The 22,466-nt window shown below is 58.7% G+C and overlaps 2 protein-coding genes across 2 annotated transcripts; one reads left to right on the forward strand and one right to left on the reverse strand.

The window, feature by feature from the left end:
• Window positions 1-8,654, forward strand: NCLIV_019010 (putative protein phosphatase 2C; the record flags this gene model as incomplete). Its single annotated transcript, XM_003882095.1, has 7 exons — window positions 1-4,797; window positions 5,263-5,383; window positions 6,294-6,566; window positions 6,907-7,085; window positions 7,699-7,810; window positions 7,997-8,221; window positions 8,575-8,654. The coding sequence occupies 7 exons, from the start codon at window positions 1-3 to the stop codon at window positions 8,652-8,654; spliced, it is 5,787 nt and encodes a 1,928-aa protein (XP_003882144.1).
• Window positions 8,655-12,276: 3,622 nt separating this feature from the next.
• NCLIV_019020 (conserved hypothetical protein) lies at window positions 12,277-18,203 on the reverse strand (the record flags this gene model as incomplete). Its single annotated transcript, XM_003882096.1, has 7 exons — window positions 12,277-12,413; window positions 13,061-13,151; window positions 13,379-13,618; window positions 14,080-14,183; window positions 14,387-14,647; window positions 14,973-16,455; window positions 16,746-18,203. The coding sequence occupies 7 exons, from the start codon at window positions 18,201-18,203 to the stop codon at window positions 12,277-12,279; spliced, it is 3,774 nt and encodes a 1,257-aa protein (XP_003882145.1).
• Between the last annotated feature and the right edge of the window lie 4,263 nt (window positions 18,204-22,466).

Below are 22,466 nucleotides of genomic sequence, written 5' to 3' on the forward strand. Positions count from 1 at the left end.
ATGCTGGGCAATTGTGTTTTCCCTGCGCGTCTCGCCATTCCACGCCTCATCGCGCTTCTTGTTCTTCTGGGGCTGTGCCTCGGCCGCATTCCTGGGCTGCCGACTGGCGGTGCGGCCTCCCCAGAGAAGGAGCATGGCGAGGATCCGTTAGGTTTCGTCGCCAAGGCGGGCGGTGAGCAGGGAGGTTCCGCGCCTGCCGGCCAGCTGCCTTCAGCGGGGACTGGGTCTGTGGAGGGAACTCGGGAGGAACCCCAGAATGACCGCAATGAGGAGGAACGGGAGGGAGGACAGGCGGAAGGACCGGCGCCCGCTGCCGGGACAGGCCTGTCACCTTTCTACTCCGCCACGCCTGGGGCAAACACCGTCCACAAAAACAGCGACACAGAAGATGGACTCGCCCGATCTCCTTGGGATGAAAGTGGAACCGCTTCGGAGCGAGAGGCAAACAGCGAAACGGCGGCCAGCACTGTCTCCATGACTGGCGAAGCCTCCAGTGAAGACAGCCCAGAGCGCGAAGGGACCAGTCCTCGTCGCCTCGAGTCTTCTTCCAAAAAGAGACAGCGACGGGGATCAAAGGCGAGCTCTTCCCCTTCCGCTCGCGAGGATGAACCGACTGCGGAGGACTATGCCAAAATACCTCGTCGGTCCAAGGCGCGCAAGTCTGACGCGTCTGAGGAGGAGGCGGCCGAGTCCGCGTCTAAACATTCCCGCCGTCGCGAGAAACGTAGCCGTGACGAGGAACAAGACAGCCGTAGCCCGTCGCAGAATCCTCGCACCAAGAAAGGCGTTCGTCGATCCAAGGCGCCCAAGCCTGACGCGTCTGAGGAGGAGGCAGCGGACTCCGAGTCTAACGATTCCGGACGTCGCGAGAAACGTAGCCGTGACGAGGAACAAGACAGCCGTAGCCCGTCGCAGAAGCCTCGCACCAAGAAAGGCGTTCGTCGGTCCAAGGCGCCCAAGCCTGACGCGTCTGAGGAGGAGGCAGTGGACTCCGAGTCTAAAGATTCCGGACGTCGCGAGAAACGTAGCCGTGACGAGGAACAAGACAGCCGTAGCCCGTCGCAGAAGCCTCGCAACAAGAAAGGCCTTCGTCGGTCCAAGGCGCCCAAATCTGACGCGTCTGAGGAGGAGGCAGCGGACTCCGAGTCTAACGATTCCGGACGTCGCGAGAAACGTAGCCGTGACGAGGAACAAGACAGCCGTAGCCCGTCGCAGAAACCTCGCACCAAGAAAGGTTCTCGTCAGGCCAAGACGGCCAGGCGTGACGCGTCTGAGGAGGAGGCAGCGGACTCCGAGTCTAAAGATTCCGGACGTCGCGAGAAACGTAGCCGTGACGAGGAGCAAGACAGCCGTAGCCCGTCGCAGAAGCCTCGCACCAAGAAAGGCGTTCGTCGGTCCAAGGCGCCCAAATCTGACGCGTCCGCAGACGATGATGCTTCGCCTGTGGCTGAGAAAGGCGAGATGCGCGAAGACCAGGATGGTGATGAGGACGGCGAGAGCCGCAGTGCCTCGAAGACGTCTCGTAGCAAGAACGTTTCTCGTCGGTCCAAGGCGCCCAAGCCTGACGCGTCCGCAGACGATGATGCTTCGCCTGTGGCTGAGAAAGGCGAGATGCGCGAAGACCAGGATGGTGATGAGGACGGCGAGAGCCGCAGTGCCTCGAAGACGTCTCGTAGCAAGAACGTTTCTCGTCGGTCCAAGGCGGCCAAGCCTGACGCGTCTGCGGAGGAGGCAGCGGACTCCGAGTCTAACGATTCCGGACGTCGCGAGAAACGTAGCCGTGACGAGGAACAAGACAGCCGTAGCCCGTCGCAGAAGCCTCGCACCAAGAAAGGCCTTCGTCGGTCCAAGGCGCCCAAGCCTGACGCGTCTGAGGAGGAGGCAGCGGACTCCGAGTCTAACGATTCCGGACGTCGCGAGAAACGTAGCCGTGACGAGGAACAAGACAGCCGTAGCCCGTCGCAGAAGCCTCGCACCAAGAAAGGCGTTCGTCGATCCAAGGCGCCCAAGCCTGACGCGTCTGAGGAGGAGGCAGCGGACTCCGAGTCTAAAGATTCCCGCCGTCGCGAGAAACGTAGCCGTGACGAGGAGCAAGACAGCCGTAGCCCGTCGCAGAAGCCTCGCACCAAGAAAGGTTCTCGTCAGGCCAAGGCGCCCAAGCCTGACGCGCCTGAGAAGGAGGCGGCCGAGTCCGAGTCTAAAGATTCCGGACGTCGCGAGAAAGGTAGCCATGACCAGGAACAAACCAGCCGTGGCACGTCGCAGAAACCTCGCACCAAGAAAGGTGTTCGTCTGCCCAAGGCGCCCAAATCTGACGCGTCCGCAGACGATGATGCTTCGCCTGTGGCTGAGAAAGGCGAGATGCGCGAAGACCAGGATGGTGATGAGGACGGCGAGGGCCGCAGTGCCTCGAAGACGTCTCGTAGCAAGAACGTTTCTCGTCGGTCCAAGGCGGCCAAGCCTGACGCGTCTGCGGAGGAGGCAGCGGACTCCGAGTCTAACGATTCCGGACGTCGCGAGAAACGTAGCCGTGACGGGGAACAAGACAGCCGTAGCCCGTCGCAGAAGTCTCGCACCAAGAAAGTTTCTCGTCGGTCCAAGGCGCCCAAATCTGACGCTCCTGAGAAGGAGGCAGCGGACTCCGAGTCTAAAGATTCCCGCCGTCGCGAGAAACGTAGCCGTGACGAGGAGCAAGACAGCCGTAGCCCGTCGCAGAAGCCTCGCACCAAGAAAGGCCTTCGTCGGTCCAAGGCGCCCAAATCTGACGCTCCTGAGAAGGAGGCAGCGGACTCCGAGTCTAAAGATTCCCGCCGTCGCGAGAAACGTAGCCGTGACGAGGAACAAGACAGCCGTAGCCCGTCGCAGAAGCCTCGCATTAAGAAAGGCGTTCGTCGGTCCAAGGCGCCCAAGCCTGACGCGTCTGAGGAGGAGGCAGCGGACTCCGAGTCTAACGATTCCGGACGTCGCGAGAAACGTAGCCGTGACGAGGAGCAAGACAGCCGTAGCCCGTCGCAGAAGCCTCGCACGAAGAAAGGCCTTCGTCGGTCCAAGGCGCCCAAATCTGACGCGTCTGAGGAGGAAGCGGCCGAGTCCGAGTCTAAAGATTCCCGGCGTCGCGAGAAACGTAGCCGTGACGACGAACAAGATAGTGCTACATCGGATGATAAGCGTCGGAGAAAACGATCTTCTGTCAGCTCAAAGCGTCCTGAGTCTGATGGTCCCCAAGACGGGGCTTTCGCGTCTGTTCTTGGAGGAGTCGATAGTCGTGGCGAGCCCGCTGGTCCCAAGGAATCAGACACCGCTCTGAGTTCAGTTGCAACCCCTGCCGAAGAAGCATCATATGCCTCTAAGAATCACACGCCTGTCGCGCCTGTAAACGAGACTTTCCGGTCCGTGCGTCAATCGGCCGAAATTCGTGAGGGCCTGGAGACGGCCAAGAAATCAGACAGCGGTCTGAGTCCAGTTGCGACTCCTGCCGAAGAAGCATCATATGCCTCTAAGGATCACACGCCTGTCGCGCCTGTAAACGAGACTTTCCGGTCCGTGCGTCAATCGGCCGAAATTCGTGAGGGCCTGGAGACGGCCAAGAAATCAGACAGCGGTCTGAGTCCAGTTGCGACTCCTGCCGAAGAAGCATCATATGCCTCTAAGGATCACACGCCTGTCGCGCCTGTAAACGAGACTTTCCGGTCCGTGCGTCAATCGGCTGAAATTCGTGAGGGCCTGGAGACGGCCAAGAAATCAGACACCGCTCTGAGTTCAGTTGCAACCCCTGCCGAAGGAGAATCACATGCCTCTAAGGATCACATGCCTGTCGCGCCTGTAAACGAGACTTTCCGGTCCGTGCGTCAATCGGCCGAAATTCGTGAGGGCCTGGAGACGGCCAAGAAATCAAACAGCGGTCTGCGTCCAGTTGCGACTCCTGCCGAAGAAGCATCATATGCCTCAGAGGATCACATGCCTGTCGCGCGTGTAGGCGAGACTTTCCCTTCCGTGCGTCAATCGGCCGAAATTCGTGAAGAGCGACTTGTTTCCCTGCCTGTCGCGGAGCGTCGCGAGGAACGTCCTGAACCTGTCGATGTCAAATCTCGCCCGTTGGATGAGCATCGTGGCAACGAGTCTCCTTTTCCCTCGAAACGTGGCGGGTCTCGTGCTGGGGTCTCGCCCCTGGACGCTCGAGATGCCATTCGTGGTGCAGTGCTTCGGCTGATCCAGAGCCCAGACACGCGCTTGGAAGATCTGGAGTTCCTAGTCAGTAGAGCAGGACCACTGGTCGAAGACGACGCGGAGCTTGTGGATGCTGTCCTCGCGAAAGTCATCGACGAGACGTCTGCTGCCTCGTTCCGCTTGAACAGTGCCCGCCAAGCACAGGAGGCGATGGAGGAACGCGAGAGGCAGAAGCTGGAGGCGCTCAGCGCGCGGGCAGGCGAGAACGACGCACAGAGCGAGGAGACTCCAGAGACCGCGACAGAGACGGTGGAGACGCAGCAAGTCACACAAGAGCAGCGCTCTGGGGAGGCGGATGCCGACGATGAGAGCCATGCATCGACAAAGACAACACACGACAAGACCAGCGTAACATTGAATGCGGGGGCGCAGTCAGAAGAGGAAGGAAAGGAGGTAGCTACCGGGGAACCGGAGAAAGAGACATCCGAGAGCGAGGAAGAACTCGAAGATAACGACGAACAGAGCACGCCCCATGGAGACCCGCAACACAAAGTCCTCGTTCACTTCCAGGGAGGCCACGTCGCGTCCTACGCTGGCAAAATGATAGGTCGACGTCCAACCGACGAAGATGTAGGTCCACGGAGAACGCTGCGAATACGCGGGTTTTCACTCGAGGCAAAACGCCCGTGTGCCGCAGAGTGGTCAGCGCCTGGCGAGCGGATGCACGGCGGCCTTACAGCTGGAAGGGCCTGGCGAGAAGAGCGCTCAAGCCCATCCACATATATATCTATATATATCTATATCTATATCTATATATATATATATACATATACGTATATATAAATGTATACGTATATATAAATGTATGCGTGTATATAAATGTATGCGTAGATGTGTATATGTGTATATATAAGTGGTGCGTGGGTAGAAAGCGATGTAACGTTGACGCGTAAACCGTGAGCGACAGGACGGGGTGTTGTGTTTTTAGTCTTATGCGGCGTGTAGATGTATATCTAAGCACATATGTTAAAACGTGTAGAGCTTCGACGGCAGTCTACTGTTATCTCCAAGGTGAGTTTTGCGTCTGTTTTGCAGTCGGTCCTAGTGAACTTGCAGTTGACCAAGGTCCCGCGTGCGTGCATGGTGGCGCTTTTTGATGGTCATGGCGGCTCTGAAGCTTCGGCGTTTGCTGCGGAGAATGCTTCGCGTTTTTTCGGTAGGGAAACAGACAGCTGCGGCACGACAGCAGTGAGGTCTTCTTCGACAGCGCGTTTCCGGCTCAGCTGGATCGTGATCCGTGAAGTGCCACGCACGTGTTTTTAAGCGATCCTTGCGACGTGTGCTGAAAAGACGCGATGCCAAAGGCCCACGGAAATGGCGTGCTTTTGAGTGCACTGTTTTGACGTCAAAGAATCGCCAGTGGGAACGGGTGTCGCCTACGTTTTTAATGCTTGTCTACATGCGTTTCCATCGCCTGTGCGCTCCGTTCCTCTGCGGATAGAACCTCTTCACTGTGGAGGCGTTGTCGCAACGGGACCAGTTCCTTCGTGAGCAGGCGTTCTGGCCCTGTCTCTGTGTCGGCCACGCGCGGCGTTGGAGAACGTGCATCGCCTGAACAAGGAAAGCCTGCCGACTTTTTCGCGTGTGCCTGGCACTTCCGAGTATGCCAAGAAATGGGTTGTATGTTGCGTCCGGTGTGTCCTACATCTTCTCTTCCGTGCAGAAAACCTCGGGGATTTGAAGCCACAGACGATCGAGGAGGCGATCAAGGCTCTGGATGCCGCGTTGGTCCTCTCGCCGGACCTCGGCCGCGCAGGATCAACAGGCACGTGCATGAGCAGAAAATCGCTTGGAATCCCCTCCTGGGCTGGACCAAGCCGCTGCCAGCCGTGCCCGAGAGTCGAACCTACACACTCCAGCGGCAGGCGTAACGACCACATCTCTTATCGATGCAGCCCCTTCTTTCGTGACTCGTCTGGGGTCTTTGTGGCCATGGTCCGGCTTCCTTGTCTGGTTTGGACTTGAGTTGCCTGTTCGCGCTCTCTTCTCAGTGCCGTTCTTCTTTCCTGCGCGTCCCCCGCATGCGCTGCCACGGCTTCGTCCCTCTCTGTGTTGTGTCCCGTCAGGCGTGTTTGTCTTCATCGAGCGTCTACTGCACCCAAAAACGGTCCTGGCAGTGGGGCGAGAAATTCGTCCTCTGGAGGGCCCAGATGGAGACGTACACGAGGAGGTCCACGACCTCGGTTTCCAGCCTCTGGAGACACTCATTTGCGAGGACGAAGCGCAGGCCGCGTTGCGGCTCGATATGCCGATCAAAACCTGTCCCGCGCCGCCGAAAAGCAAAATCCTCACCATCGGGGAAGACAACAAGCTGTTCCAGCTGACGGTCGCGAACGTCGGTAAGAACCCGTTTCTGCTGGCCTGTCATGAAAAGAACCGCGACGAACGTTGCGATGAATCGCCGGTGCCCGGTGGCTAGTATAGCCTGAACCGTCGTTAGAACGTTTTGCTCGGGGGAAGCCTCAGCACACGCGCGGGGCATCCCGCTGGAGCGAGGCGAGGGTACTGAAGGCCGCTGTATGTACACCGCAGCGGCATTTGTGGACGTGTGCGCTTGAGAAGTGCTCAGCTGGGCAAGAAGCGGGGGACTGTAGCATATGCAGTTGGCTCCCTGCTCTCGTTTCCGATTCTCCAAAGCAAACCACGTAATACCTGTTTCGATCAAATGGCTTCTCTCAGGTGACTCGCGCGCAGTTCTCATCCACGCAGATGGAAGCTTCACGCGGCTGTCGAGGGATCACCGACCCCACGCTGCGGAGGAGAAGCAGAGAATTGAGAACGCGGGAGGGTCCGTCGAGTACAGCGACACATTCCGCGTCAACGGCATCTTGTCGGTTTCAAGAGCTCTCGGCGATAGGGTAAGGCAGAAAACGCGCAAGCGGGAAATGGAAAGTGGGGGGGGGGGGGGGCTGAGAAAAACGGAGAAAAGGCAGCTGGGCACAAACGGCAGGCCCTCTGGGACTTCTGAAGCGTAGAACCCCAAAGCGGCGTGTGGAACTGCCGCGAATCGACCTCTGGCTACGAAAGGGAGAGGACAGGGGAACAGAGAAGGCCACCGGGGAAAGCAACGCGTTGCCTCGTTCAGTATACGGCGAAGGCACGCCGCTGCGAATTGTGTGATGGCGATCTGGGAAACAAGAAAGGTGTGCCCGGCGGAATCCGGGTGATGCGGGATCTCGCACATGCCGCACAAAGTATGTCCACAGGGAACAGCTGTACGGCACTTGTAGAGCGCTCCCGGCAAAAGCGTCCACGCTTCTGGAGGGTCATAGTCGAACCCCGTCAGTGGCCAGACTTGCCCGAAAAAAGTGTGGATGTGGATGCCTACCGAGCGAGTTGAGTGTAACACGTCAATTGTAGGACGTTCTTCTCCAGTGCCCATATCAATATATCTAAAGGTTTTCGCGCCATGCTGTCTGTTTCGATATGTGATAGTATCTCCTTCCACGTCTGTTTGCGTGTGTTTTTTAGGACATGAAAGCGAATCCGTATCTTCTTCCGGGCGGCCAGATCATCACAGCAATCCCTGAGATTCGAACCTTCTACGCGAAAGCATCTGATCTGCTGCTTATCGCCTGTGACGGTATGTGGCTGAGGCCAGAGCGACGCATCGCACTTCCGTGGGCTTTGTGTCGCGTGTCGTGAAGCGGAGAAAGTGGGGCGTGCGTGTATACGTCTCAGGTGTAGTGTACATACAGTCCACAGAGAGGAGGATGCGTCGTCGAGGTGAAGGCTAAACGCGCTCTGTTCTGTCTGGCGTGCACTCCAGGTCTCTTTGAAGCGGATAACATGACTCTCGGTTTCATTGCCCGGTACATCCACGAGCGAAGACGCACGATCAAGGACACCGCTGACTACGAACACCTGTTGTCGTCGCTGCTCGATGAAGCCTACCTCAGAGGATCGGAGGATAACATCAGCGCAATTCTTACTCGTCTGAATGAACCATTCCTCGCTCACGCCACGCAGGGGTTCTCAGTCGTCAGTGGCGCAGGTCGGCAGTAACACAGGAGAAAAAAGAAACATGCACTGGAGGACGTGCTTGTGTGTGTGTGTGTGCGTGCGTCCCTGGCAACCAAGCGAGCAGGAGGCACATCGCTCGTAGCGTCCGGTAGTTTCCGCGCAAAAAGATGCCGCTGGGCTCAAAAAAAGGCAAAACGGGCGCGAAACGTTTTTTATGCGCGTTTTCGCCGGTGGAGGAGACGTTTCTCTTGTGTGTCAGTTTGGTGGCTGTTCAAACACTGGCTGATGGACGCACGTTCCGAAGGCCGGCACTAGGTGGATGCAACGAAGAGAAAAGGACTCATGCAACTACTTTGTGCTTTCTTTTGGACGTTCCTTCTCCAGGTCAGCTCCTCCAGAGCGCGCACGGCACCTATCCCCTTGAGACGAAATATGACGCGGCGCCAGGATCCTCTGAAAACTAGAGGCTGTAGCGAGAGCGGCACCACGCGTCACCGACGACGACGATGCGTTTGAAAACTGCCGGGGCGCGACGACACTCTGTTTTGCAACCAGAGAGGAACAGGCTGTCCTCTGTTGCTGGGCGTCGAACATGGAAAACAAGAAGCAAAGGGTCCGGCCTTCACTGGCATCGTACCGTCTGTACACGAGGGCGGCAGGGTGCTTTTTTGAATGGACACGAGGGAACGGCGAAATCAAGTGACACAGTTCGGGCTGTGGAGGGTGGTCCGCTGGGGAAGCGAATTCTGTTCGTGCGCTGCTGGTGCTTGTAAGACAACAAAATGGAAGCGAGCGCGCAGGGCTAGCCAGCAGACACGGCATTCGAGACGAAAAACAAGAATGGAAGATGTGAATTGTTGGATGGCCTCGTGTGTCCACGGAAGGACGGGCAGTGAACTCTAGGCTGCCTGCAGATAATGGGAAACCCGCGTACAAAGTGATGTGCCTCTGGTGTTGTGGTTCCTGACGGGGACCGAGCTTTTGCGAGGCCGGTAGATCTCTCGGTATGTTGTTCTGTCGAATATTCATGCGTTGCCATGTCTCCTTTCTTTGAAGGTCGGCTTCCCTCCCATGTGGACGTGGCTTACCGCACCAGGGGGCGTACGTGGGATGCGATATGTGTGTGTGAACTCACGCATGTGCGGGTCTGTATTTCTCAGCTTTTGCATGACGGTAGGTGTGGACGCCGTTCGATAGGGAATGCTGAATGATGGAAATGTGATTGGCCAGACCGCCGCGCGCAACTGGCCCAGGCGGCACGACCTCTGCGCCCCTGGAGGCTCAAACTCCGTTGGTGTACCGAATTCGCGCATGCTGCGGTTTTTGTGTACGCGTTCGTCTGCCTCCTGGCCTTGGTCCGAAACGGACCACACGCTTGCATGGAAACACGCGTTGGGGCTGCGGAGTCGGGGTGTCGTCCAGATGAGGGTTTTCCTGGGGGGGGTGGCCGGCGAGCGAAGTCGGGTTCCTGAGTTGCAGCATGCCGCGGATTTCGAGGAGACGCTCGCGCGTGATCAGTCGGCTGGCAGGCAACGTGAGACGGAGTGTTCCGGCGCTGCCGAAAAGGAGACTGCCCAAGCATGCGAGGAGACCACAATCAACAAGGCGAGAGTACAGGGGGTATAGCACATCTGCAGAAAATCTCATTTGCGGAATTTCTCCGGATAAGTGCATTCAACGACTACCCGAAAGTGTGTGCATGTGTGCATGTGTATCTACACATCGCACGTGTTGTGTAAATGCGGTCGCACTTTCCCGTGTCTCCGTGCCTGCAGTCTTCTGTCTCTCCGGACCAGCGTCTCCTTATTTGGAGCATCCTGTGCAGTTCGAGACGCCTTTGTGTTTTGGCCCCCTCTCCTTATCCACGGTATCTCTTGTATTTGACGCTTCTTTTCCGTGTCTTCTCGGCAGTCTAGGCTTCTAGATTCTATGTTTTCCGAAACAACGTGAACTTCAGCACTCCAATGGCTTCCAGCACTTTGCAGCGAACAGTCGCGATAAACTCGGTCTATCACGTATTTCGGCCGCACGGATGGGCGCAGCACAGTCGACTCACACTTTTCTTCCCTTCCTCCGCTAGTCCCGTGTTTCTGCGAAGCAGGAACCTGGTGTTCCTTCGACAAGCGAGTGACGTCTCTCTCGTCTGTCGTTCGCCGTTGCGTTGCGCCTTGCACCCAACAGCGCAGAACCATCGCCCGCAACACGCGATCACAGGCTCGTCTCGCGAGAACGGCAATGATGCCACGGCCCTCTTTCCGGCCCGCGTGCCTATTAACTGCTCTTTGTTACGATAAACGGAGAACCATCACTTTTCTCCGTCTTTCCGTCACACGAGAAAGTGGACTGCCGCACGGGCACGGCACGAGGTCTTCCCCACATTCCGTTCCAAAATGCGTTGCTGGGAGATCGCCTGTCTTTCGCAGTGCCCACGTATGAGGTGGTGTCCCTCACGGCAGTCTACTGCTGCATACGCGCCAAAAGCAGAACCCGCTCTTCTCCCTTCTACAGTGCAGGAAAAAATCACTTCCTGGTGTGCTCTCTCTCTTCGGCTGCCCCGACATCACGGCACGACAGACCTACGTGTGATTCTGTGGAAAAGATGGTGGCGCTCTTCGGGTCCGGTAGCCACTACTTCGAAATGCTCACGGAGCACGTCTCTCGCTCTCTCGCAACTCGTGGCTCTCTACAACTGCGCATGCATTTTGTACAGGAACGCATTAACAGGACGGGTCTTTCCTGTGATGAGACAACCGCCATGCGTCGCGCACAGGCACACATGTACGTGTATGTTTCAACACAGGGACTGCGTAGCTATAACTTTCCTAGAGTTTGGTACAGATACATGCATGCACCTAAACACGAAACAACACACACGGGAACTCACGAAAACCTCTTTTCGGTTTTGCTGCTGTATACAATCCTCACGCCCCCACTAGCCAGCTGGGTCGTTCCCCGTGTGGTAAGAAAACGCATTCGTGCTTGCGCCACTGTTGAGACACCGCGCGAAACACAAGGCAAGTCCTGCCCCGTTTATCACGGTCCTTTTCCATGGTTTCGGTGACTCGCATCCTTCCTCCCACCTCCGAGACCCGCGGCGTCTGGGTTTCTTGAACGCATGCCTTCTCTCTCCTGTGTACGACGCCGCTCTCGTCTCTTAACAAACGCTAGCGCCAGCCGATCTACCACTGATGCAAACGAAGACGCCATCCACCCTAGATGCTCTCTCAGTCCACCTACTGGTTCCTCCCTCGTCCTCCTCCCCGCTTGAACGGAGCTGTTACCTCGAGTTCCCTTGCCTCTCTGCACAGAACCGGATCTTCTGCCGGGCGATGTCCTCAAGGACTCTATCCCGCTGCCTCTAGGCCATGTCATTCGCTCTGAAAAGCCTGGTTCACGTCTACAAACGCTGAGGCGACAGAGACAGGCAGCCTTTTCCCAATGCTCCGCACTACGCGTGGCGGTCACCCTCCACGGAACCACGTCACCTTGACGAAACACCCTAGTAGAAACTCGAAACGAAAAAAAAGTCGTGCTTCCTCGTTTGGGCAGACTGAGGCACATCTCGCCGAACACAGACCGGCCGCTCCTTCCTCGCCAACAGCGGGCGCTCGTGCGCCGCAATCCGACTCGAAATGGACATCACGCGGACCGGTGCCACGGCAAAATGGACACAAATGCCGACCTCTTTCCTTCGCAGACCTTCTCTCCCACAATCTGCGCGGGGACGGGAGATTTGTAAGAACCCATTTTTTTCCGGGAAAAAAGGAGCCTTTGCTTGGGTTTGTTGACTGAAACTCTGCGCACGAAGCTGCCACAAGTGTTGTCGCAGAGGAATGGGCGCCGCATCCAAGCTACTTTTTGGTTTTGTGGAGATAAACGGCTCCCTCCTCGCCCAAAGAATCTCCTGGACACAGCAACTGCCTTTACCCTGAAAGGCTCGCGAGGCCAACGAATGAGCCTCGATGTCGGGCGGACTGACATGCCGCGCGCGGCGCCGCGGAAATATATTCCTGGTTTCCAGGTCGACCGCCACGCTCCGGGTTCCGTTGCCACAAACCCGCGCAGCTTCACCTCTCTTTCACATTACTACAGGAGCACTGCCTCCTCATGCTTCGACGCCGCGTGGCCAGTCTCCGAGCGTTCAGCAACGCCATTTGTTGCCTTCTCTTGTCCACCTTCAGCCTCTTTTTGGTGCGCCCTCAGAAGGGAAAAAACATCCTGTCCTGTTACGCAAGCACGGCACACGAGAAAAACCATGCAAGACATTCGGGGATTCAAATCCAACCACGCCGCGACAAAAGCGCACCGCCAACTGTGGATCCATCTGAACCTGCCCGCAAGAGGTACACTCTCTCGAGTGTCCGCGCCGCCACTCCTGTTCACCGAGTCGTCTGCTTCATCTGAACCGATGTCTACATCGATTCGGCCACATCCACACACACGTTTCTGCCTTGAGATTTACAGCTAAGAAACAAAAGACTGGAAAGCAGACGCCTCTCCACCTCGACGGGGGGGAACGTGGCGTAGTCGAGGAGCGCCCCACCCTTATACGCTTTCTCCTCGTCGCTCACGCACGCTTCTCGACCGAGTTCCGGCGGTTCTAAAAAGATACGAAGAATGCCTTGTTTCCTGTTCGAACGAAAAACGTGGCGCCGTGTTGGACTGAGTAAGCCAGTGGATATCCAGACTACTCTTCTCCAGGACGCGCTCCGCAAACCTTGTTCTCCGCGTCACCGCTTCTTCACGCACCTCCCTCCACACACTGGGCGATGACACGGGCGAGTGGCCGTTACACAGGGGACGGCCCCAGTTCTGAAGTCGCGCGCTGGATTCCTTTTGCTCGGGGTATCTCGCGCAATTGCCGACGTACCTTGGCCACTTGCCTCAGAAGAGGGGTTCCCTTCATTCTTCTCCTTCGCTGCAAAGTTCGTCGCCTTTTCCGTGGGCTCGCCCTTCAGCGGCTGCACACAGAGAGACGTGCAAAGAGAGGGAGGGTGTCGGTCGAGCAATGCGAATCACGCACGCGCCTCTTGCGCCAATTTCCCGGCCGTGTACGCGTACCGACCTGCACACGGCTGGACACCCATTCGTGATCTCGGTACGTCTCGGGGAAACTGGAAAAGCGAGAGAGGCTCACTTGTGCGTGTCCCCCGTTGCGTCGTGTCTCATGTGCAGTGGCACCACTCACCGCCTTCGAAGCCTCGCCCTTTTTGTCCACCGGACGTCCTTCCTCAGCCTTGCCTGTCGCAAGACCTGCCGCGTTCTGCTTCGCGTTTTTCTTGCACTTTCCGCCGTTTTTGGAGCCTCCCGCGTGGCCAGCGGAATCGGCCGAAGAAGAAACGTCCTTTTGACGCTGACGAGCTGTGAAGGCTGTCCAGCATGCGGCGCCCTGCCTCGGTGTATCTACCGCCAAGAAGCAGCCGGTTTGCTGAGAGGACACAACCGCCAAAGACCCCGACGCCACGATAACCTCTCGGCAAGTGGAGACGGGAAAAGGTGAAATACGGCATGGGAACGCGAACCCAGAAGACTACGGACGCTTGCCGGTCGCCACCGACAGGCAGCTACTGAGCTCCCTTCGTCTGTCCACGTCGTCATGCTTTCTCTGCCGTGTCAGGGAATCAAGCGGCCAGCCGGTACCATCCACACACTGCAGAAGAACTTCGAATACCGACCGCTCCACTGAACACGCGCGTGGGAAATACGGTGCATGGCAAAGACGTCCAGACCGCACCCGCGCATGTCCTTCGCCCTCCTTCAAACAGGAGCACGAGGGACGAAGAACGAAACAGCTGCATGCCGATGGGCCAGCAACGACACACACAGACGAAACCTGGCCAGACTGATAGAATCCGGTTTCCCCTTTGAAGCCCGACGCGCTTGCCTCACCGGGAGATCACGGATGTCCTGCGGAATCTCGATGCCGTTCGGACACGCCGCCTCGTAGTTGCTGCAAATATCGACTACCTCGGCAGCCGTGAAATTCCTAAAAGCTGGAAGCACCAGAGATGCATGGAGGAAGGCGAAAAGCCGAGTTAGAGCCAAACGTACTCGCGACGAGCGGTGGGCCGCAAATACCCCGCGGTTCGCCTACCGAAGCGCCTCCCTGATATCTCCTCCCGCCGTCTCTGCGTGGAAACCTTCCGTGACGGAAGCCGCGCTGTAACTCCTGGCGCCTGGGCGAAGGCCAGCTCACCTTTCTTGTAGCCGCACGGCTTCGCAGGCCGCGCGCTCGCAGCCGCAGTGAGCGACGGGAAATCGCCGCCTCCGAGGAACGGCGCCCCCGACATGTGCGGAGACGAGGAGACTGACCCTGCTCCGCCCCTTGATTTGCGAGATGAGCCAAGCGAGGCGTGTTCCACAGATGAAGTGAAACTCGTTCCATTGTTATGGGACCGAGACGATGTCGACTGTCTGCCTTGTCCTTCTTGGTCGCCCCCGGAGGTTGCAGGCGACGCTGAGCGGAGCACACGCACAGGACAGTACGCAAGACGTTCTCCAAAGCCGGGTTTGATTTCCCTCTGGCTTGCCGATGCACGCGGCGCCGTGCTCCACACTTTGGCCTTTGTCTACCGGACTGTGCAGCGGCCTGCACGCCCCCCCGCGAAACGGCGCATGCACTGAGTGGAGCGTGAAGCAACCGGGGTGGCGTGTGGAAGACGGTCACACCAGCACGGCATCGCCGCGCGCACATCGAGTTTGCCTGCGACAGCGAGATCTGCAACCCAGAATCCTTGGCTGTCTTTCCTGAACGCGAGACCCGCATTCCTGTGTCTCCTTACCCGCACTCCAGTCTCCCTCCTTTATGGGGACTCCCTTGCCCTTCCTCCCAGTGACCAGTGTCCATCCCCCGGCAGCGGCGGCTGCCTGGCTCTGCTGGCCTCGACTGCTGGGCGGTTGCGCGTTCCACCGAGTCTCTTTGGGTTTCCCAGCAGCCGTCGAGCCCGCAGCTCCAGCGGCCGCTCCGAAGCCGCCGCCTCGACTGGCGCGCCAAGCGCTGCCTCCTCGCCCTGACCCGTGAACTCCGCTTGAGCTCTCGCCTCCACTGGGCGGCGCAGCGCCCGGGCCCGCAAGAGCGCTTCCCTGCGCCCAGCAGCCGTACGCGGTGGCTGCGTTCGCGGCGTCGTAGGTCGGAAGGTAGCCCCCGTTGTACGAGGAGAGCACAACGGGGTCGTAGTAGCACGGCTGGGTCGGAACCCACGGGCACGCGGCTGCCGGGCTGTTGGTGAGGGCCGGTGCGGCTGCCTGACTCCCAGGTGAACTTGGCGACTGGTCGGCCGCGTCGTCTTTCTTCTCGGAAGGCTTTTCTCCAGACGAAGCCGGCGCACCGGAGTGCTCGGCAGCGCCCGCGCCGTCCTTCACTTCTTCCCCGGCTGCGGCGCCCGCGCGTTCGCCGCCGTCGTTTCTCGTGGATGGAGGCGGCGGACTCGACGTCGCCGTCTCGCCTGTCAGGGAAGAGAGCGTGGCGTCCGACGGCGACACGCCGCCGTCAGGCCCCGCGTCCTTCTCAGGCGCCATCCCTGGCATCAGCGGCTGCGCGCTCCCCGGAACCTGCAGCCCGCCAGCAGGGACAGTCCCCGCCTGCCATCCTGGAGGAGGGACGGGAGCTGTGGACGAGCCCCAGGAGAGGTCGAAGGGGATCCAGGGCGTGGGCGCCATGTACGGAGACGGTCCACGCAGTGCAGGATGTGGGGAAGCCGGGAGCGCTGAGTTCCGAGACGACGGTTTCCCTTCGCCGCGCGCGGCAGTCTGAGCTGCCGCGCTCGCAGAAGACGCACCCTTCCCGCCTTTCCCGCTGCTCGCCTTTTCGCGCTTTCCCGCCTGGCCAGGTGACGCAAACGGACGAAGGCCGGGGGAGCGCGAAGCCGCATCGTAGGCCGGGGGCCGAGACGCAACGCCGGAGCCTGCGTAGTTCGCCGGACTCGGCGGCATAGGCTGCGTGCGGCCATACGCAGGGGGTGCGGCGTGGAAGACGCCGGCGTTAAACGGCATGGTGCACGGCGGAAATTGGGGCACGAATCGCGCAGAAGTCAACGGAAGGGAACTGTGAGCCGCGCCGGACCTCCTGGGCGGCGCCCCGGGCAACCCCGCAGGATACCCTGCCAAAGGATGCGCGCCGTACCGTGCCGACACCGGGACACCGGCCAGCGGTGCGAACGCAGGATGGGAAACCGACCCCAGCGCAGCCGTGGGGTACTGTTGAGCCGACGAGACGATGCGTTGGAGGGAGTGCGTCGCCTTGATTCCAACTCGAATAGGTTTGTCCTGAGAAACGCACAGAGGAGACAGGGACGGGATAGGCTTCTTCACCCCCTGCCAAGGTAGAGAAGAACGGGAAAAGGAAGAAACCTCGCAAGCATTTCCCTCTCTCCGGGCTCGGCCCACAAACACGGGCACCGCTGTGGGGACTCTCAGCACAAAAAACGGACTCGTCGACCAGCCAGACATGGACCGAGAAGCACGAGGAAGCGCCTGTCACGGGGCCGTCGCAGAGAGCCTGGACAGCGCCGCTGGGTGCACTAGTCCCAGAAGCGCGGCATTTCCAGCTTCCTTACGTCGATTTGTTGAGTTCGCAGCCAAAGTGCAAGTTCCTGGGCGACGTTTTCGTCTTCGACAACGACAAACCACGTGTTGTTGACCTCTCTCCGAATGCTTCGAACCGGCCCCGCAGCGTCGGTGTCTTCCTGTTTCGGCGACTCTTTGTCTTCCTTCGCCTGCTTCCCTTCGTCAGCCTCGCCCTCCGCCGCCGCGCCACGTTCCTTCTTCTTCTCGAACACAGGCGCGCTCTCGATCACACGGCGGAGCGCCTCTTCACTGAGGCTCTCGGGGACGTCTCTGAACACAAGCGTGTTCCGGGTTTCGGCGAGGAGGTTTCCCAGAGCGATGCACTTCACCGTTTTCTTCTCGCCTCGGTCACCTGTCTCCCCTTCGTCCTTCTTTCCCTCGGCTTGATCCTTCTCCTCTTCTCCCTTCGCTGCCTCGACCGTCCGTTCAGACAGCGTGAGTGCCGAGCGCTCTAGGGCAGCCTCGATTTCCTCCGGCGAGATGTTCCACGCGGAGACGGTCGGGTGAGCCAGCAGCACGGAGACGTCCAGAAGGAGATCTCCCGGCTTGATCTTGGTCGCCAGAAACCGGTCTCGCTGCAGGTTTTCCTGAGTAAAGAGCGCCTCGAGAGCCGCCGCCAACTCACTCGGCTCCGGCGCGACAACCGGCGCGGGGGTCGGCGGCGGGATCGGCTGAAAAGACAACTGAGGAACGTGCATCATCTCGTAGGGGAGTGGAAGCGGCGGCGGAGGCGGAACATTCACAGCCCCGGGTGACGGCGGCGACGGCGGATGCGGCAGCGCGCCTCGGCTTTTGTGGCCATTAAAGTACGCCGGCGAGCCGCTGGCGCCTACGGTTCGTCGCCCACCCGAGCGCGCCGCCTGTCCTGACTGCCGAGGGGACACTGGGCTCTTGTCCCCGCACTTGGCCTTGGGGCCGGACCCCGACCCGCTCGCGGCGAGTGGCGAGGCAGCCTCCGTCCCCTCGACGCCGCTAGCTGCGCGGCCGCTGTTCCCGCGCTTCTTCTTCTTGCCTTTCTCGCCTGCCACCGCCGGCTGGCCGGTCTTCCCCGGCGCGCCTGCGGGCGACGCACCTAGAGACGGAGACGCCTGGGGACTCTGGGCTCCACTGAGGTCTTGTTTGTCGCATCCATCGCTGCGATTGAGCTCGCCGGCGACTGGCGAAGACGCATCCGAGCCGTTCGAACGCGCCTCATCATCCACGGTGTACAGGTTTTCGCGGGGCGACGCAGCCCCGTCTTCGCCGCGACTCATGAGTCCCGCCTTCAACGACGACGTGGTCACTCCGGACGCTGTAGTCGACAGTTCCCGCACGGGCGGAGAAGAGGCGTAGGATGCCCGCGTCGTGTTGCTGTCGTCGCCACGCCCTTCCAAATGGTCCGATCCCAACCCGTTCTCAAAGATGCCTTCTTCGCAGGGGGCGGTTCCGAGGTCGCGCAGCACAGGCATCTTGGTCTGCAGAGACACAGAGCGAGCGGCCAGGCCACACGCGCAGGCGCTGACTCGGAGACGGAAGGAGGACGGGACGAAGGCTGAGCCCAGGGCCGACGAGGTCAGAAGGGGACAGGACAGGCGTCCGCGCGGAGAAAGAAAAGGTTGTTCCACACACGGTGGCTGCGCAGCTCAAAGCAGACTGGAAAGGCCTCCAACGAGACAGCAGTGTCGCCAACACGCGGCACAGTGAGGACTTCCGCGGAGGGACGCGTGGGACGAAGGTGTTTCGAGGGCAAAACGCTAGCAAACAAAGGGAAGGAACGCGGAGAGAGAAACGAGGGCGAAGGACACAAAGGACCAGAGCAGAAAACGCTGCAAGTCGGAAAAAACAAAGTTCGGCCAGAGCCCTCTGCGCAAGATTCTTCCTGAAAACAGTGAACGGAAGACGGTGGGAAGAGACGGGATGTCGAGGGAGAGACGCTGGCGACAACTTCGTGAGCGGAGAGCTCGTCGCGGGAAAAAGGGTCAGACGAACGGGAACCACACGAGACGAGGGTGTTCCTTGAGCGGTGGAGCCAAAAGCGCGAACTCAGACGCTCTGGATGCCTCTTTTTCAGGACGGACTGCCGACGTAAACGCCAAGCAAAACCCGGAAGAGAGGAGCGAGGCCAGCAACTCCAAACAGGGAAGCGTGCGGAGTGAGACGCTCTGGTGCGTCAGAGGCGGGCGGGGACCTGCGCTTTGGAGTCCAGAAAAGCGTCGTTTCACCAGCTTCTCGGATTCCCGAAACCATTTGCAGACAGCGAGATGCAGACGAGCCGGTGGGCCAGAGGAGTCTGCTTTGAAACGACCCGTAGGGCACAGGGGAGCACGGGGAACTCGAAACAAATCGACGAAAACAATCGTCACAGAGAGACCGGACCGCAGGACGGGAGAAAACACCGACGAGGGCCTTCAGCGCGGCGTGTGCCCAAACGAGGGGTGCGCGGAAGTGACGAATTCCGGAGAAAGGCGAGGGGGTGACAGGGCGGGAGAATGACGGAGAGGAAGCAAGAGCGGGCGCGAGAAAGAGATGGACTCGAGAAGCTTCACGGTCTTTGGCCACGCAGGGCTGTGGACGAGAGAGGACGTTGATTAACCAGAACAGCAGTTTCTATTTCTGGCAAACGGCGCTTATTCGAACAAAAGAAAAGCGACAAAGCCTATCGGATGAACCACCCGTCGAAGTTTAGCTCCACAAGGACGGGTGTACGTCACCACTATTTGATCCGGAAACGGCTTCCTGCGAAGAACCTCTGTCGAAAAAAGAGCAGAGAATGAGGCATAGATACGGGTTTCTACAGTTGCTTCTCCCAACAGCGAGGAGGCGCACGCAGGCGGGGGCTTCGAGCTTTTGCGTACAGAGACAGATCGGCAACGAAGAGGCGTGTCGCGCGCAGAGAGCTCTTCCGGAAACTGCACACCGCCTGGTCGGTTCCCTTTCCCGATCTGATTGCTCTCTTGCAGCCTCTGCAAACGGGAGACGCCGAAAGGAGGAGAAATAGCAGGAAAAGAACTCCCTGCGAGGCGCAGCGACCCCTGAAACGGGCTTTGTGTGGAACGCTGCCCCGTTGCGGCAGCTCGGCGTCTCCACGAACGAGCGGCAGCCGCAAAAGTCTCACGGACACACGCAAAAGGCAGGTCGGATTTTTCTGGGGCCTTCACTTTCTTTGTGTGAAGGGCTTTGTGCCGATTGCTGGTGTCGACGGGCGCTCGAGATGCTGGGCCGCACGCCAGGATCTGTGGAGAAAATTGCGAGGAGACACACGCCTGGTCGACATCCCCCACGGGCTGTGGGTTATATTCCACACACGAGATGAGTGACCTACGGAAAGCGGAATAGCGACCGCCTCTGTTTGGCGATGAAAAAGAGAGACGGTCGATCGCAAAAATTCCAGGGACACTAGAGCAAAAAGCGATCCGTGGGCCCCTGAACGGTGGAGAGAGCAGCGCTGCCCTGGCGCATTTTCTGGGAGAAAAGGAGAAAAAGCGAAGAGAGACTGAAAATACGAGATACGGTTTCCACCGTCTCCCCTATGGCAGATGAGATGGATTGCGGTGCGAAAAGGGAATGAGGGAATGAAGAAGAGCGCTGACGAAGAGAGAAGACGGGAGTCGGGAAAGAGCCGAGAGCGACACGCAGCGTTTCCTTGTAGGGCGTTCCTCCTAGTCACTATGTTTCAATAGCCCCTTCACTCATTGTCCGGTTCCCCCCCCCCCCCCCCCCCCCGAACCCCCGCAGGCCGCTTTGCATATGGGCACATGTAGGCACACGCCAGGATGCGCAAAGCGCATGCGCTTTCAGAAGGGTCGAAGCCCATGCAGGAGGCTCTCATCCCTCACCGGAGTCGAGGACCGATTTCCTGGCGAGCGACAGATGCAGGAACGCTGGTGTTCGGCGTACCTTTCTTCACGATCTTTCACGGCTCTCCACTCCGGCCTGGGAGGCAGGCTCTCGCCGACCTGCCTCACCCCCCTCACATAAAGAGGGGAAGCGACAGAGGATTTCCACGGGGAACATACGCAGCAGGTGTTCGCGAGAATGACTCCGGGTGGAGAGGAACCTTCGGTTGCCCCGCGCTTTGCAGAGAGCGCGAGCGAGGGTGTTGCAACGGCGAGGGCTTTTCCCCTGGTGTGTTAGGCTATCTTCTAGGATGTTTCTTACTTTCTCCTGACAGCCGAGAGGAGACGTATTTCTCGCACATCCGTCCAGAGGTCGGCAGTGAGCCAGATGGACTGTGTGTGCAGCCTGGTGTGTGCAGAAATCCTCAGTTGCCTGCCGCTGCTTACATGACCGCCGACTCGGCGGCCGGAGACAAAAAGTACAGATCCTGGCGGAGAGACGCTGCCCCTTTCTGGGAGTGGAGTGCATGCACACCACAGAAACCGAGGCAAAATCTTCCATGTTTTCTGCAGGGGGACCGTGGTTTCCTTTTTTTCCAGTGTGCATGACGGGAAACTACAGCGACGGGTAGCAGAAAAAAAGCGTACGCTGAGGGCGAGCAGACGGCGTTTGTAAGCCAGAGGGTGGCGCAGATACGCGTGGAAGGGCTTTCAGCTGGTCCAAATCGACGCCATTCGACGCCCGACAAATCCCATACACATCCAACTGCGGCGGCTCCGGGCGAGGAAGGCACGTTTGCAGTAGGAACTCTCCTTCCGACGGAGGGTCAACACGGCCGGGAAGGAGGGTGCGTGCTGCGTAATCCCCTGCGCCTCCCTTTTGATTTAACGCCACCACAACGGCAACGTCCCTAGTCGGGGTGAAAGGACGAAGCGGTAGAGACAAATGTTCCCCTTATGTCATCCAATATTGTACAGCACAAAGCGTACTCAAGTATGCCTGGATGATATGTTGTGCTATAGACAAAAAGCACAGACAGTGAGATGACTGATTGTCCCAAGGTACCTGGGAGTTCACCAACACTGACAGAGCGCACTGGCATCGTCGGTCATGTATCAGAACAGCAGAGGATTTCTCCATCTTGATGCTAGCAAGCTTCTCTCTATATAGAATGGTCAAACACAAAACGTGTGTAACCGTTTGGAAGCTCCTTTATCCCCTCTCCCTCTACCTGAAGACATGGTGACACAGCCGCCACCTGGGGGCCACGGAGCATTCTGCGATTAGGAAATCCGCCGCGGATCCCGTGTACTTCCTTCTCTTGCTGCCTCTTTCCTGAAAACAGAAACTCTTTCTTGGCGAGTAGTTCTCTTAAGCACCTTTCGCGTCTCATGTTGGCACTTTTGCGGCTGTGAACACTCAACTACCCCATCTCTCAAGAACAAAATCCTTTGGCGGCTGCTGCAAAGGCTGCAAAAAGGTCAAGCGACATTTTTGTTTAATTTTTCCGTGGTAGTCTCTGTTGCGGGGACAAGAGCAAACCACCTTCGCTTGCCCAGGGTGTGCCCTGTAGGCTGCTGAGAATTTACGTCTTCCAGCAGCAGGAAGTTTGTGTTGTGATCATTGATCACGGAGCCTGGTCAACGAATGCACATTGGGGCGGTAGGATCCTTAACATGCGTGCACGATATAATGACACCCGGAGCAACTTGGAAAACGTTTTGTAGAAGTCCTGATTCCTTAACACCGATCGTCTTGCGTAGGGACGCGATAAACGTTGTGCGAGTGACGGTACTGAAATGGCTTATTGGCGGTTTCCGTTGCAAACGCTGAAATCGTTGTTTGTCAGCACTTGGGTACGGAAAAAATCTTGGACGTGGTTTCGATAGCACCCA

The sequence above is a fragment of the Neospora caninum genome, chromosome VI, assembly GCF_000208865.1.
Source record: "Neospora caninum Liverpool complete genome, chromosome VI".
In the NCBI taxonomy this organism is placed as follows: Eukaryota; Apicomplexa; class Conoidasida; order Eucoccidiorida; family Sarcocystidae; genus Neospora; species Neospora caninum.